This window comes from Rosa rugosa, chromosome 3 (genome assembly GCF_958449725.1).
Source record: "Rosa rugosa chromosome 3, drRosRugo1.1, whole genome shotgun sequence".
In the NCBI taxonomy this organism is placed as follows: domain Eukaryota; kingdom Viridiplantae; phylum Streptophyta; class Magnoliopsida; order Rosales; family Rosaceae; genus Rosa; species Rosa rugosa.
The window spans coordinates 1,826,912-1,842,585 of record NC_084822.1 but is presented as its reverse complement, the minus strand read 5'-3'; the positions used below and the strand labels follow the sequence as shown (position 1 = coordinate 1,842,585).

Sequence of the window (15,674 nt, the reverse complement as noted above, 5' to 3'; positions counted from 1 at the left end):
CTCACATATTGCAATTAAGGGAGTATGGCCCATCAACTGTTCGCTGCCAATAAGATGCAAGGAGTCATGGTGCTATACAATCAAGTTTGCTCGCGAACGTCAATAAGAAGATATATATATATACAAGCTAATTGCATGCCGCGAGCTACGGGAGTCGTTGCGAAGGCAATTAAGATACGTGCATATCCTACCGCATATATCCAACATGAAGATTACGTCCGGGACTCCAAGAGGCAATTAACCTTGCCTATATTCTAGCGATGACAGAGGCAAATCTACAATTAATATCAAAACTATTAAGAGTTTTGATTTGATTCAAGGCCAATAACTGTGGCCTAAAATATAGTATTTCATTCCTATTTGGAAAGTGAATCTATTGCAGCCTATATATGAGGCTAAAGACGACACAGCTAAGGGACCTCTCTCATATCAATCAATCCTAGCGATTACAAAGCCTCCCCGGAGCAAACCTTCAACCTTGTTGAAACCCGGTGACCGTGCGCCAGTCCTAGTCTCCCAGCGAGCCGACTGTCAGCATCACCAGACCAACCCGGCGACCGTACTTCCAGTCCCAGTCTCCCAGCGAGCCGACTGCGAGCGCAACCGCCACCGTTACTACCAGCGAAGCAAGGGTAACGCCCTCGCAACCCAGCGAAGCTAAAGTCACGCTTTAGCAAAAACCCGTGCTTCTCCCAACTTCCCAGTGATTGCTCTGCTTAGTCTACAACACTAAGTATCGATTCGGTGAACGCAAGAGACTACAACCAAAGTCCTTATCCGTAAGGCAAAAGTCCTTTTCCGAAAGGCTAGAGAAGAACCCTGTGACGAGGTTGGTGCTCTCCTCGTCCACAGCGCTTGAAGAAGAAGTCAGGTCAAGGGACTACCCCAACGACTGCACCCCGCGGTGCTGGCACGCCTGCGCAATCACTCGCTCAAAAGAGACAGTTTGCAAGCCAACTGGTTTTGGAGCCAAACAATAATAGGCTATTGGGTCAAGAGTTCACAATTGATTTGCTCATCAGAGCCCAATCTATCAAAAGAGATCCGGCCCAACTGAAGCCCCACTAAAAAAACAAGAGGTTTATGTTACTTCTGCCGAAAGAAAGAACAAGAGGAATAGTTTTTTTTTTTTTTGATGACAACAAGAGGAATGGTTCCTATGATTCATTTTCAGTGGGGCTTCAGTTGTATAGGGGTTCAGTTGATCGTCCCTGTATTTTATGTATTTTACGTATAGCAGAATGCTTTTGTAGCACATAGGCAGATTCAAGAGAATTTTCTGGTAGGCCATCAAGCATTTGATCGTCTAAAGCTCAAAATATCAGGAAAACAATTCAAATTAGCCTAAAGCAGGATGTGGACTAGGCCAATGATAGATCGAATGGTACTTCCTCAAGGCAATCATATTGAAGACGGGGTTAAAAGTTTGGTGGCTCTCATCAAATGGCAAAGCAGGAAAGCAATTCAATCTGTATAGGGGTTCAACACACAGGAAGATCCCTGTACTTTACGTATTAATCCGGGTGAATGAAGCTTTATGCTATATAAGCTCTTCAAAATGCACAATGAGAATTTGCAGGGATTTACTTGGCCAAGGATGGTCCATTAATCCTGTCCAATCTATTCTTTGCTTATGATTCCTTATTCCTTCTCAGTGACACCCTAACTATTCTATCCGAATGTCTCATCTGAATGCACATTGCTAGACTTGTGGCCAATAAACTTTAAAACTCATATATCTTTGAAAGCATCAATGTTGAGCAGATATTTGATTGGATGGATAAACTATTCTTATATTAATGCTGCCAATCTTTTGGGTAATATTCTGGGCTCGGATCCTTTAAAACCTATACTTTTCCCATGATCCAGTTTATTGGTAGGCCTATTCTTATGCAAGGTACTAGATCGAACTCCCAGGGAAAGAGAGATCAACATATACATCCCTAACTTGGGTTGTGGCTAACATGCCTATTAAACCTATTCCTACTCTTGTAGTGGATCCAAGTGATCAAGACACTACTGGAATCTCCCCTCCATTTCCCATATGTCGTCTGAGGAGGAAGCAAAGCGATCCCTGTAATTCCAACGGGGGACCAGGACATGAAGCACACAGTATGGTCATGAGAATGACAGTTTTAATGTTAGATCTAGGTAGCATTGGATCCATAGACAGACTTCTGGAGGTACTTCAAATGCTATAACTGTACCTAAGATTAGGCATTTTCTGTAAAGAGCAACTCATGATTTATTCCTATATCCTACCATGTCCTATGAAGAAGAAAGATTATTCTTAAGTGCTTTGCTCGGCCTTTTTGTCAAAAAGTGCTGAATTTACAATTGAAAAAGAAATATGGATTAGTATCAAGAAAGATTGTTAAGTGCTTGCTCGGCCTATTTGTCAAAAAGTGCTGAATTTACGATTGAAACGAAATATGGATTAGTATCCGTGAGAGATTTGTCACAACTACTTGAGTTTCCTGAAGGCAATTCATAATGGTCTCACCCTTGCAAAATCAAAGAACATGCAAGAGATCAATTGTGATTTATGAGACTCTAAAATTGCAATTGAAGCAGCTAGCAAGACTAGATACATCAAACAGTGAACTTTACCTGAATCCTGATACTCTCAGGTTATCTGAATTTTTGGTCATCACGAATTCCTCATAAAGTCAACCAGGATTTGATGTGTGACTTCACTTGCCACAAGCAGTCGTTCCCAGAATGGAAGTGGAGCCAAAAACTGTAGGTCTCAACAAATTTAAATTTTAAAGACACATACATACGAATGGCATATATCTCATAGTTGAAAATAAACTGAGGACATTATGAGTTGTGAATAAATGCTGAAGCAGATTGATTGTATCTTCAACCCAAGTATCATTGGGAGTGTGTAATCATTTTCTTGCAAAACATGTCTGGAAAACAAAAGGAACTCTTATAATTTAAGTCATAATCACTAGAGGTAATGTAAAAAAAAAACACAGATAACAGTTAACATACTTATACCCAGTTTTTAGTAATCATATCTAAGCAGCATCCTAATTGAAACATTTGACATGTTAAAAGTTAAAACTGCTAGTGTTAAAATGGAATCTTCACAAACATAGAAACAGAAATGCTGAATGAAAACTGTTGACCAAAAAGAAGAAAGAGAAAAGAACTATGAAGATGAGATTGACGAAAGGCACACACTGATACAAAGGACACAGCTTACAGAGCTGAAAATGAAACATACAAAAGTAAAGTCAAAACTCAGAAGAATATAGTAGTAATCGGGTGGAGACAAAAGCTCCCCAAGTTCTTCCATATAACCACTCTTCACAGAAGATAGTAAAATAGAGATTGAAATCAAACTAAACATTGGAGACAACAACAGGTTGGACAAAGATTTCACAGGGATCTCGTAACTTAGTTTGAAACTCTTACTTATTTATACTTTTGGGTGTAGGGACTAGAGTGAGACCCCCACAGTGGTTTTAGATGCCACAAATGACGACCGAAGTGAGCTTGTTAGCTACAAGAAATCCATCGATGACAACCCAACTGTCCCTTATCAGGAATGTGTGGGTCAATTCTTTGTACCTTAGCTGTCTTTGTACCTTGGCGTATAAAACTATCTAAAATGCATGCTAAAATAGATCTTCCTTGAGACTACGATGCCATTGCAGAATGTTTTTGTAGCGAATGCAGGACAATGCCCTTATTGCCCATGAAGCATTTCATGGCATATATTTCTAATTAGTCCTAAAGCTGGATAGGATAAACCTAGACAGAATTGAATCTTAAACCTAGGCACAATTGAATCTGACTTCCTGAAGGCAACCATGTTAAAAAGGGGGTGATGGAGTTCATAGGCAATGCCTGAAATCCCAACTCGGGATCAGGACAAGGAGCGCACACATGTGGTCATGACTTGTAATCCAGTCAATGTCGACGCATGTCTACATTTAGTACTACTGAGACGGTGTAATTGGTTTGCACGTCCTTCCTTAAACCCTAAGAAGAGTTTGGGATGTTAATTTCGTCATTCGGCCACACCGGAGAGATAATATCAATTATCTTCCTTTTCTATTTATCACAAATTTGCTTCTTTCCCAAAAATAAAATAGTTTTGAGCACAAATTGTCCTCAAAATTTGAGTCACTTGACACTTTAGCTTCTAATATTTCAAAATTATCACATTGGTATATCAATATTATTATGAAATTGCTTTTATTACCCTCTGTTAATATCACAGTTAACTCTTCTTTTCTGTCAAGTGCATTTTCGTCTTTCCATCTCTTAAGTTGGTTAATTTGTATATTCTCAAAAAAAAAAAAAAGTTGGTTAATTTGTAGTTATTTTAATTCATTCTCATTTTGCATACACTAATCTATACTATTATTAAGAGAATAGGGTTTGTTAGCCAAAATTGAAAATTTTGACAGATTTAACCCTGAAATATTAAAAAACTTTGAGAATAAATTAAATCACAAGGATAAATAGGACAATTATAAAATAGATTTTTATTAAGAAAATTATATAAAAAAAAATGATTCCACAACCCCCATTTTTCTCTCCCACTATTTTATTTCTACGATAACTACCAGTGAATCTGTTTCTTCTGCAATAACTACCCACATTTTTTTTTAAAATGAAAATTTTTTGTACACATGCAGAGCATGTGATTGCAGACTAGTATTATTTATACTTACATTTTTTCGACTTGTTAATTAGTGATTAGTGACTAATTACCTCAATGAAGACAGTGATCCGTGGTGTGGAGAGAGAGATGGCAAAACAAAAATGCCTTTGACAAAATGAGAAGTTAATAGTATTATTAATGGAGAATACTCAAAGTATGTTGGGATTAATTTTTGATACACCAAGATTATAATTTTAAAATATTAAGAATCGAAATGTCGAACGACTTAACATTCACAAAATACAAAAAAAAATTAGTCAAAAGAAGAATAACAGAATCAAAAGACCCTGCACACGTGGCGAGAGGCTAAGGTGCGTGAAAGCGCGGGAGAGACAGTCGGTTCAGCAGAACACCCCACGGTGGTTACGCGGCGAGTTCTCTTGGCGCCACGTTTTCGCACCTCCCAACCTCCTCCATCATTGCAGAGCGTCGCCGTCACGCTCCTCCATTTTTCTTAAACCCTACGTCATCTCCCTCCCTAAATATCCCCCAAATCTCTCTTCTCACACTCCAATTCCAAATCCCCAAAACCATGTCTTCGAATCCCAACTCTCTCTACCCACAAGTCATCCAAACCAACCCAGAAGCCAAACCCACTTCTTCTTCTTCATCATCTTCTATGTACCCTTCAGCCGACGTGACCCACCTCGCCGAGGACCTCTTCCCGGAAACCGACGCCGCTTCGGAAAATACCCAATCCTCTGAAGAGATCCTGGTCAAGATTCCGGGCGCGATCGTCCACCTGATCCAGAAGGACTACAGCATCGAACTGGCATGCGGCGAACTCACCATCGTCGGTCTCCGGCAAGGCGGCAACGTAGTCGCGGTGCTCGCGCGCGTCGGCGACGAGATTCAGTGGCCGTTGGCCAAGGACGAAGCGGCTGTCAAGCTCGACCACTCCCACTACTTCTTCAACCTCCGCGTTCCGGCGAGTGGGGATAATGGCGAGATGGAGCTGCTCAACTATGGGTTGACGATTGCGACCAAGGGGCAGGACAGCTTGATGAGGGAGTTGGACCGGGTTTTGGAGACGTATAGTTGCTTTTCGGAGCAGAAGATGGAGGGTTTGGAGCACTGGGATGTTTTGGAGGGGTGTGCGGCGAGGGAGACTTCGCCGGAGGATTTAGATTCTGAAGATAAGAAGAAACTGATTGGTGACAGTTCCGCGGCGTACTGGACTACGCTGGCTCCGAATGTAGAGGATTACAGTTGCCGCTGTGCGAGGATGATTGCTTCGGGCTCGGGTCAGCTGATTAGGGGGATCTTGTGGTGTGGGGATGTGACTGTGGATAGGCTTAAGTGGGGAAATGAGTTCTTGAAGAAGAGGATGGGACCGTGTTCGAGTTCCGAGATTAGTCCAGAATCCTTGAAGAGGGTGCAAAGGTATATCTATCTTTGATTTTTCAGGACTTGTAGACTGCTACAAATGTAGTAGCATCTGACGTATTGTATTGTGATTTTTTCAGGGTTAAGAGGTTGACGAAGATGACTGAGGATTTGGCCTCTGGAATCCTTTCTGGGGTTATTAAAGTATCTGGATTCTTTACGAGTGCAATTGTTAACTCGAGAGTGGGCAAGAAATTTTTTAGCCTTCTCCCTGGAGAAATTATCCTGGCTTCCTTGGATGGATTCAGTAAGTCTTTTTATCTCAACAACTTATGTTACAAATACTCAGGATACACTTTTTTGTGCTTTGTTGACATGCTTTACATATTATAAGATGGATTACTTTTATGGGGGTGTGTTTTGAAAGGAATCATTTGATTATTGATTTAAAATATAATTGTAGCATCTCCAATGCTGCATGCTATACTTACTCCAATGGTTATGTGCATCTGTTGGCATAAATTCTGGTTTTTATAACTAGACTTCTTTGAGGTTTGCTATCATGCTTTATGCATTGAGAAAGGGATTATGACTACTTGTTTTGGAAGTATTGTTCAGGAACAGCTTTTCGGGTTGCAATGTTCTATTTTAGATTTTAGTATGAAGAGCTGAATCTATTTTGAGTGCAGTTTACATAAAAATAAAAGCTTTAAAGAGATGAAAACAACCAGAATTGACCCTGCAACCAAGATAGACATTGGCATACAAGTTGTAATTTAGTGCGGTCCTTGAAACTAATTTTCACATGAGTTGATATTTTCTTGTGCTCAATGTTTGTTGTTTTTTGTGTGTGCCCACAGGCAAAGTCTGCGATGCCGTTGAAGTTGCTGGAAGGAATGTCATGTCAACCTCATCGGTTGTCACCACTGGACTCGTTTCACAGAGGTAATTCTTAACTGTCAGTGCAATTAAATCCTTACTGCTTTGGTGATTCATACTACTATCTGGTGTAAACCAACCTGTCAAGTAGTTCAAGTTGGCACAGTTTATGATGGTGTTCTGTGCCGTTGAGTGTTTCATATGTGGCACTAAAGGTGGGTGGCTGTTTTCAAGCTTTTAGTAAAGGTCGTACGCACTAAATTTGACAGGGACATTTTGTGAACCTTATCTTCAAGTTAGCACTGTAGCTTGATATTTAGAGCTAGTTCAAGGCAACTTTATGTTGGGTTTACGTGATCGGGAATACTGGCCAAGATCCTGTGTTGGCCTGTACTTCAATTTTTTGAACACGGTTTATATTGGTTCTTTGCAAATGGCTGAAGGGGAAGCTGTTTTTTCAATTGTAGGTACGGAGAGCCAGCAGCGAAGGTCACGAATGAAGGGCTTGATGCTGCAGGGTACGCTATAGGGACTGCTTGGGCGGTGTTCAAGATAAGAAAGGCTCTAAACCCCAAGAGTGTTATCAAGCCTACAACTCTTGCTAAAGCTTCTTCTGAATTAAAGTCCTCCAAGTCGATGTCGACAAGTAGCAAGTGATGGATATGCTTGGTAGCAGTTCGTTATTGTATTAATTTTTTACTTTTGTAAATTGACGGATGTTCTTCAAAAATGGCAAAATGGTGCCCTTTTGCATTTTCTATGATCCAATTATCAGTGCACTAAAGGATAAATGGTTTCGTTGGCATCTTTATGCTCAGCAGTCAGCAGTGTAACATTTTCTTGTTTGTAGTGGATCTTGATTTTTGTAGTCTTTATTATCCTGTTTGTAATGGAATGATCGTCTTGTTATAAAGTTGGACATGATTGTTCATTATTGTACCAAAAAGAAAAGTTGGGACATGATAGGCTGCCTTCACAAAGCTCTTTTGAGGCTTAGCTATCTGGTTTTTAGTTAATCTTGTTCGTAAGAAAAGAAAAGTATGATCGTTGTCCAAGTCCAAATCATAGAAAAACATTGAGTTTTATATTTAAGTTCCCTGCTTCTGCTGCCAAAGCTGGCATGCATTCACTAACAGAGCATAAGATCTACATGAAGTTTTTTTTTTTTTTGAACAATCTACATGAAGTTTATACTAAAAGCTGGTAAAGACTCTGAGCGATAGTAGAGGAGAGATCTTATTCCTACTCTCAAACAGCACCAACTCTAAAGACTTTTATCAAAGTTCCAATGTACGTAGGTATGCACCTTGAGTCAATAAGTAGTTTTGAAGGGTTTATACGTCTTCAGATCTAGAACTACGCCGGCAACAGAGCCAACAGCAGCAACTATGGAGACAAAGAGACAACTCACACTCAGTATCTGAAGTCCAAGCCATCTACTACTCCATCTCTCAATCTTCTGTTGAGCAATGTACATCTCAACCGGAAAATAAACAGTCAATGGCCAGAATCCAAAGGCTCCAAGTATCCCAACAACATCATTGAAGAATGGTAGGAGCATGGATATAAGGGTAGTCAATATAACAAACATGGTCCTCCATACCAAGCGAAACAGGTTGAGTTGGTACACACCATAGAAAGGGATAGGTATATCATACTCGGCTGTCACAAAGTCGCTTTTCGGCCACTTTTGTGCACTCCACTTCTCCACAAATGCAAATAATGGCTGGCAAAAGACCTGCAGGAAGGTTCACTAGATTAGAACTCGGTGACATATGGAACTGTGGGATCGAGTAGATTATTCCTTCAATGTATTGTCCAAGTTGACACTATGGAAGCAGAACATTGTTCGACTGCACTAGCTAGCATACCTGAAATGCACCTACTAGGTGGACAACAATTGCAACATTTGCAATGTCTAGAAGCCAGTAGGGGTTGTAGAATCCAAAGCCAGTTAAGAGGTTTCCTGGGGCAAGATCGCCAAACGCTGCATACCCAAAGCATCCACAGAGCATATAGAACACTGTTGTGACAGTGATGCTGAATACAGTTGCCTTCTTCATGGTCTTATGTTCTGCAGGAGGAGATCTTATAGTATCCTGCACAGGGCAGCAGCAGTAATCATAAGCAAATTAACTGACATATAACATGCTTCCTGCATTTTCCCAACTATGTAACTGATGGAAGTACCTGAATTTCTATGAGGACCAAAGAATAAGAGTAAGCAAATGCAATAGCTCCAAAAGCTTGCATAGTCCTCCACATCTTTTCTGTAGAAGTGACTACTGCTCCAGAATGAGTAACTGTCCCTATGCTAATACCCAACAGGCTTCCTTTAAAATCCCCATTTCCTGATATAAACAGGAAAAAAATTGCAGCTGTTCAGGAAAGCATACTCAAACCCCAATTACATGTACATAATGGTCCATCAGATTATTTACTGTACCTGCAACTTTACCAATGCCAAGTCCAAGGCCGACAGTGGAGTATGTGAATGACATAATGGCTGCTACTATTGAGAGCCACCATACTTCATTGAAATCTTTGATTTGTGAAAATATCACCTCTATGATTCCAAATGTTATCATATAACCATTGCTAGACATATGGCATGGATCTTTCCCTCCACTTTTGTGGTAGCAGTTTGATCTCTTTATTGCCCTAATAGATAAATCATATGTCAATTCTTTACTCCCAAATTGTTATTAACAGATAAACTTGTGTTTCAAAAACTAGTAAAGTTCAAAACCAAATTACAAAAGGACATGAATTTTAGGCAACTCACATCATGCTGACAGAAGATGCAATGGTATATCCAATTGCTACCCCAAACAAATTCAAGTACTGGACTAAACCACATAACATAACTTTTCTTCCTCCTGCAGCTCCAAATTGAAATCATCATTAAAAAAAATGGTTGTTTTCTTTACGAGTTGAAAGAAAGTGATAACATAAAGAACATCCCTCCCTTACCTAAGTTGGCCTTGACAGCATCCATATAGGTATAGTTTCTCTGTCCCGTGACAGGGTCCCCGGCCCGGTAGCACATGGATAGGAGATTGGAAGTGTACAGATTGACAATGGCAAAAAGAGCGAGGACAGTTGGTCCTGCAACCCAACCAAGTTGTGCAATTGCCCATGCTAAAGAAAGAACTCCAGATCCTATAACTGCAGTGATAATATGTGATGTTGCAGTCCAAAAAGTTCCTGCACCATAACACCACCATGTTTTTATGAACCATAAGTAGGGCATTAATTACTTAGATGTCAAGTTACTAACTTGTCAACTGTTAAGAAACTGAACCCATTCAGACCATATATATATCATGCCAATTAAGACTTTCTTACCTACTGTTCAGTTTAGTGCTGATAATAATTTAATACGGCAGTCTTGCATGAACTTTAGCATAGTTCAAGTACAAATCAAAGTGGGTGCATCAACTACTTTTAGCAAATCAAACTATGCTAAATTGGTGATGGTAAACCTATGTAGCTAAACTACCTGTTCGCTTCAAGCGACCATCATCGTCGAAGCATTTGGAATAGTTGGACTGAGGGTTTATAGCTTCAGATTCAGTGACTTTAGGTTGAACTTCTACTTGCAAATAGTGCCTGATATCATGCCTCTCCTCCACCTGAAATAGAGAAATCAAAATAAATTCAAGTTTTTCTTTTTCTTTTCTGGAGTTAGGAAAGGAAAAATTAAGCTCTAATCTCTCACAGCTCCATGGTGGATTCTGCTCGGAAGAGTTCGGCTCTTTGGCAACATTGTTCAAGGTTGCAGAACAGAAAATCGGAAGTATAGAGAGAGAGTGACAGAGAGAAGAATTGGTAAGGTGATCGATGATGGATGTTTCAAAACATAAAGTGAGTTTTTATAGGTGGAGAAAATGACTGACTGAGTACAAACAAGTATAGTACTACAGTACAGAACGATCATGTAACACGTTACACGCTCCCTGAGTGCTTGTTTTACACAGTTCATCCTCCACTTTGAATCAGATTAAGTTGAAAAACTCACTATGCATGGAGTGTTAGGAGAAAAACTAGGATTAATTATTGCTTACCTAGGATTTAGGAGAACAAAACAGGAAAATGAAGTTTAATCCTTCGGTGGACCATAGAAACATGTATGTTTTGCAAACTTTTCAGAAACATGCATCATTAGAAGATTGAATGATTAGATAAAATATCCAGGAAAAAAAAAACTTTAAACTAATCAGTACTTTAAAAGCGGACATCTACGATTGTACAATTAATTAATTAGCACTACTAGAAAAACAGGTCCTTTCACACGGATCGTGTTGTCACAGAGGTTCACACGGACAATTATCCGTGTATAAAGTGCTATAGTACACACGGAAATCAGTGTGTATATATTTTCCACACAGACTATTGTGGCTACATAAGGTTCAAACTGGGACCTAATATTTTTCAATCAAATTTACACACGGAGTCCGTGTGAAATAAATTACAATTCAGAGAATCTTCTAAATTTGTCAGAGTGTAAATTAAAAATTCACACTGTTTTCCGTGTGAAATATTGCTTCACACGGATATCTGTGTAAAAATATGAATAATAAGATTCCAACACCAGCTTTTAGTCATGTCAAATAAGTGTAGTTTTAATTTACTCACTGTATTCCGTGTGAAAATGTAAAAGCATAATATTCTAATATCAGCGTTCAGCTTATCAAATTTTGCTTTTCAGTTTATACACAGAGTACCGTTTTCCCACACTCCGTCAATTTTCATTCCCAAAACCTAACCACCGCGACACCACTCCAACAACCGACCTCCTCTTCCTCCTTCTACACCTCCGACCTCTCTCTTCCTCCTTCTCTCATCTCTCTTCTGAAATCCACTGAATCTGCCAATTACTGAGAGTCGAGAAACCGAAGCCGAAGCCGCTGTCGCCGTCTCTCCTTTCTCTCTCCATGGGCCTCCCCCTCTCAGCCCCTCTCTTCGACCGTCGAGGCGTCGACGGCCCTCGCTCTCCTCGACTGTAACTCAGTAAGAAGTTGTCTAGGTTTTTACTTTCTAGGTTTTCAATCGATCTATCTCTCATAAACATCTCCATGATTTTCTGGGTTTTCAGACAAACAGCCTCGAACTCTTGGTTGGTCTCTTCCTTAAGCAGCAAAGCAGAAAACTTTCTGGGTTCAATTTCTGATTCTTCAAAGTCCATGTCTTGGGTCTGTTCTCGATCTCTTTTTACTTGGTTTCTGTTTTGGGCTTTTATTTTTTACTCGCAGATTCAAATTTTAAGTTGTGATTTGCTTTTTTGGCTGAGGTAAGGTGTGAAATTTTAATTGCTTGGACCTATAGTAGGTTGAAATCATGGTCATGAAGTAGTATATGATTACAAAGTCTGAAAGGCTGTTCCTTTTGTTAAGCAATGGACAAATTAGTGAAGGCTGTTACTAACTGTTAAAAGAAAATACTAGAGGCGGATAGCATTTTCCATATTTTGATCAGTCTAGCAATGTATTGAGTTTGTGTGATGCAATAGCTTGGAGTTCATGTGATGCAGCCTAATGAATTCAAACTTTTTAATTGGCTGTTGGTAGTTTTGAAATGTACTTTTCTTTGTTCGTAGACTTGTTTTGTGGGGTGTTGTTGGACTGAGAATAATATACATACTGTGTTGTAATGTTGTGCTTCTGATGCTTGATATGAATCATTATTGATCAGACTTCCAAATATGAATATGAAAGCATTGTGGACGATGCTCTGTGGGTTGTGTTAATCACTTGATCATTGTCAGCAGATGGTATTAATCCACATAGCTGTGATGCTCATTGATGAAATTGGTCAAGCTATCAAGTCATCTGGTGACAACAAATTGATCATATTCTTGGCCCCAACTGTTCATCTTGTTCGTCAGGTACTCTTTTCTGTTCCCCTTTTGGTAAAGTGGATCATTGGTTGTCTCAAAGATTGTTGAACTGAATGGCTTTTGGTATTGCCAGCAATTTGAGGTTATTAAAGAACACACTACTTTTAAAGAGGAGTATTATGGAGCCAAGGGGGTTGTTGCGTGGGATAAGGAGCATTGGGAAAAGGAATTTAAAACCCGTGATGTAAGTTTACTTCTTTTGAAAATCTTGACTAGTAGTTTAGATTAATGAGGTTGATGTTCATGCTTATATGTCAGTGCTCCTTATCTTTGCACTGTCTGCAACATTCTTAGTCCGTTGAGATTTGAAAGATGGCATCTTTTTTATTGCTGACGAAGTAACAAGCTGATCCGTGCTCACTTTGCTTATTAGCTAGTTATGAGAAATTACTTAATTTGTTCAGAAATCATGTAGTATAATTTATCACAGTTCATTTTGTTAATCCTTTTGTTTCTAGTTTTTCTGCATGATTATTGAGTTTTTATCTGTATTTCCCCTTCTGTTTTTAGCATAGTGAGAACCACATTTGAAAAGAGTCATTAAAGTCTTAACAAGTGTAATTTGTTTGAACTAGCTTCTCAAAATATCTTACTATTCATAAGGCACATGACATACTTCTATTATGACACCTCAGATTCTTTTGGATGCCTTAAGAAAGGCATTTTTGACCATAGAAGCAGTATGCTTGATGATTATGGATGAGTGTCATCAGGCTACCGGAAGCCACCCTTATACAAAGATAATGAATGTTGATTTCGTTGCTGTATTCCTCCCATTTCTTTGTTGTGATTTGTTAAGAGATATGCATAGTTATGTCGTTTGTAGTCGACCAACTTGGCAATATTTTCTCTTTGGGTGCAGGAATTTATCACAGTTCTAGTATGAAGCCAAAAGTTTTTGGAATGACGGCTTCACTGTACTTCGAAAAGGTAATAAATTGCTATTATCTATTGTTTCTTATCACTCTTGTTTCAATGTATTACTATGTTTTTTGTTTATATAGAGGATTGCTTTTTACATGTCCATTATTGATACCAAACATACCGCTGAAATTTATGGATCAGGTGTCTCATCCACAATGGACTGTGAAGATCAAATATCTGAACTTGAAAGCATTTGATTCCCAGGTAACTGCCTTTTTTTTTTTTCTTTTTTTTTTTTGAGTTGTCACTGTCACTGCCTAATTGATTTCATACTTCTAAATTTTTCAGTTGTAAAACCAGTTTATTATATATTTCTATATGTAAGTGTGTGGTTAATTATATAATAAACTATCTGCATTAATTGCACCAACACCCTATTTTTAACTAGTACTGATTTTGGCAGCAAGTAGAAAACAAAAAGGATGCACCGCCTAACCGTAAAGAGAGATTCAAGATAACCCACCTAAAGAAGGGATCTAAAACAGAGTACATTGATGAAGCATCAACACAAGCTGTGGTTAGTACTATAAATTTGACTACAATTATTTGCATTATAATTGAAATTGTTGCAGCTTAATATGATTGTTTGTATTCAATGGTTGTAGCTTATCTTTGAACAAAAAGAAGCAGAGAAAGCTAACCAAAACATAGAAATAACCTCTAAGGTTGTAGAAGATATATATGCTGACGTGTTTGGTGTTGAGAGGAGGAACCGAGTTAGAGGAATGGGAACGGGATATAAATGGGCTGATGTTCCTTTTATCCATACAGAAAACAAAGGGATTTCAAAAGAGGTGGAGGAACTAAGGGCTGCTGTGGAGGAACAAAAAAGTGTGTCTGCAAGAGCATTGATGGAGGTTGAAAGATTGAGAATTGAATCTGCAAGGGAAAGGAATGAAGTTGCTGAGAGAGAAAAACAACGTGAGGCAGAGTTGGATAAGATAAGAGCTGATCAACTACAGATGATGGAGAACATGAAAAAAATGCAAGACTTGATGGAAATGCCAAGGACATGATTTGCTCAGCCATGTTTGCTGCTCTTTAACTTCATCATGATGTTTGTTGCTCTTAACTTAATCATGTTTTTGTTGTTTTGATCCTGGTTTAATGACATCTAGATTCTGTATGTTTTTGTCTAAAAATTTCTAGGAGTTATTAATCTAGTGCAGCAGTTACCATTGTATATATTGAAGAATATAGTTAAGCTTTTGAAGATGGGTTGTATCTTTAAACTTTCTGTTGTATAATTTTATTTAATAGAATTTTTTTTTTAATTTTTTTGGAAAGAAACCCACGGTTATATCATCTGTGTGTAGGATGCTGTCTGTGTGAAACATTGATGCTACAGTTCAATTAAATGTTTGTAAATTTGGAAGTTAATATAATTGGGATTCATACGGGACCCACTTAATATAGCTCACACGGACAAGCTTTCCGTGTGAAAATGGTTTAGCAACGCTCGCAACACATACGAATTGTGAATCCGTGACTGTACTGTGTGAAACTGCCCATACACACAGATTTCCGTGTGTATTTCAATGTATTCACACAGAATCCATCCGTGTGAAAGTACCTATTTTTCTAGTAGTGTAGGAATTTTATTTCTGATGTATATCTTTTAGTGGATGCAAATAGAGGCACAGTAGAGTCCACAAACTGTCCAATTGTTCAGAGGTTTAGTTTCATTGCTATTAAACTCGTAATTAGCAGTTCAAAGTAATTACAAAGTGCAGAGCACCATTCTAAGGCTTCTGAACTCATCTTAATCATTATTTGCTGGTGTATTATGGGACACCTGAGGCAAAATCTGAGAACTATTAATTTACTTAGTTCGATCTGAGGATATATATTCCTTTTCCAACTTATTGGGAGGTTTACTAAATGACTGTATTGTACTACTTGTTATGACTCCTTAGTCCTGACAAATCCTAGCAACTTTTCCAACAGTATAAACTTTTTCCA

At 38.7% G+C, this 15,674-nt stretch overlaps 3 protein-coding genes across 4 annotated transcripts; 2 read left to right on the top strand and 1 right to left on the bottom strand.

The window, feature by feature from the left end:
• Positions 1–5,149: 5,149 nt before the first annotated feature.
• LOC133736422 (protein EARLY-RESPONSIVE TO DEHYDRATION 7, chloroplastic-like) lies at positions 5,150–7,764 on the top strand. The gene is made up of 4 exons (XM_062163900.1): positions 5,150–6,067; positions 6,151–6,317; positions 6,871–6,955; positions 7,357–7,764. The coding sequence occupies exons 1-4, from the start codon at positions 5,217–5,219 to the stop codon at positions 7,544–7,546; spliced, it is 1,293 nt and encodes a 430-aa protein (XP_062019884.1). The 5' UTR covers positions 5,150–5,216; the 3' UTR covers positions 7,547–7,764.
• A 190-nt stretch (positions 7,765–7,954) lies between these two features.
• LOC133736421 (amino acid permease 4-like) lies at positions 7,955–10,758 on the bottom strand. The gene is made up of 8 exons (XM_062163899.1): positions 10,611–10,758; positions 10,392–10,524; positions 9,863–10,096; positions 9,675–9,768; positions 9,336–9,550; positions 9,080–9,240; positions 8,761–8,988; positions 7,955–8,627 (listed from the first exon to the last, which is right to left on the bottom strand). Exons 1-8 carry the CDS (start codon positions 10,656–10,658, stop codon positions 8,202–8,204), a joined length of 1,539 nt encoding a protein of 512 aa, XP_062019883.1. The 5' UTR covers positions 10,659–10,758; the 3' UTR covers positions 7,955–8,201.
• Positions 10,759–11,712: 954 nt separating this feature from the next.
• LOC133740956 (uncharacterized) lies at positions 11,713–15,052 on the top strand. 2 transcript variants are annotated; one of them, XM_062168892.1, is made up of 8 exons: positions 11,713–11,902; positions 11,988–12,084; positions 12,660–12,776; positions 12,862–12,972; positions 13,651–13,718; positions 13,854–13,916; positions 14,116–14,229; positions 14,318–15,051. In XM_062168892.1, exons 5-8 carry the CDS (start codon positions 13,671–13,673, stop codon positions 14,726–14,728), a joined length of 636 nt encoding a protein of 211 aa, XP_062024876.1. In that variant the 5' UTR covers positions 11,713–11,902; positions 11,988–12,084; positions 12,660–12,776; positions 12,862–12,972; positions 13,651–13,670; the 3' UTR covers positions 14,729–15,051. The 2 variants fall into 2 exon arrangements, with proteins under 2 accessions (XP_062024876.1, XP_062024875.1); XM_062168891.1 differs by lacking the exons at positions 11,713–11,902; positions 11,988–12,084; positions 12,660–12,776; positions 12,862–12,972 and having other exon boundaries at positions 13,597–13,718; positions 14,318–15,052.
• The last annotated feature ends 622 nt before the right edge of the window (positions 15,053–15,674 follow it).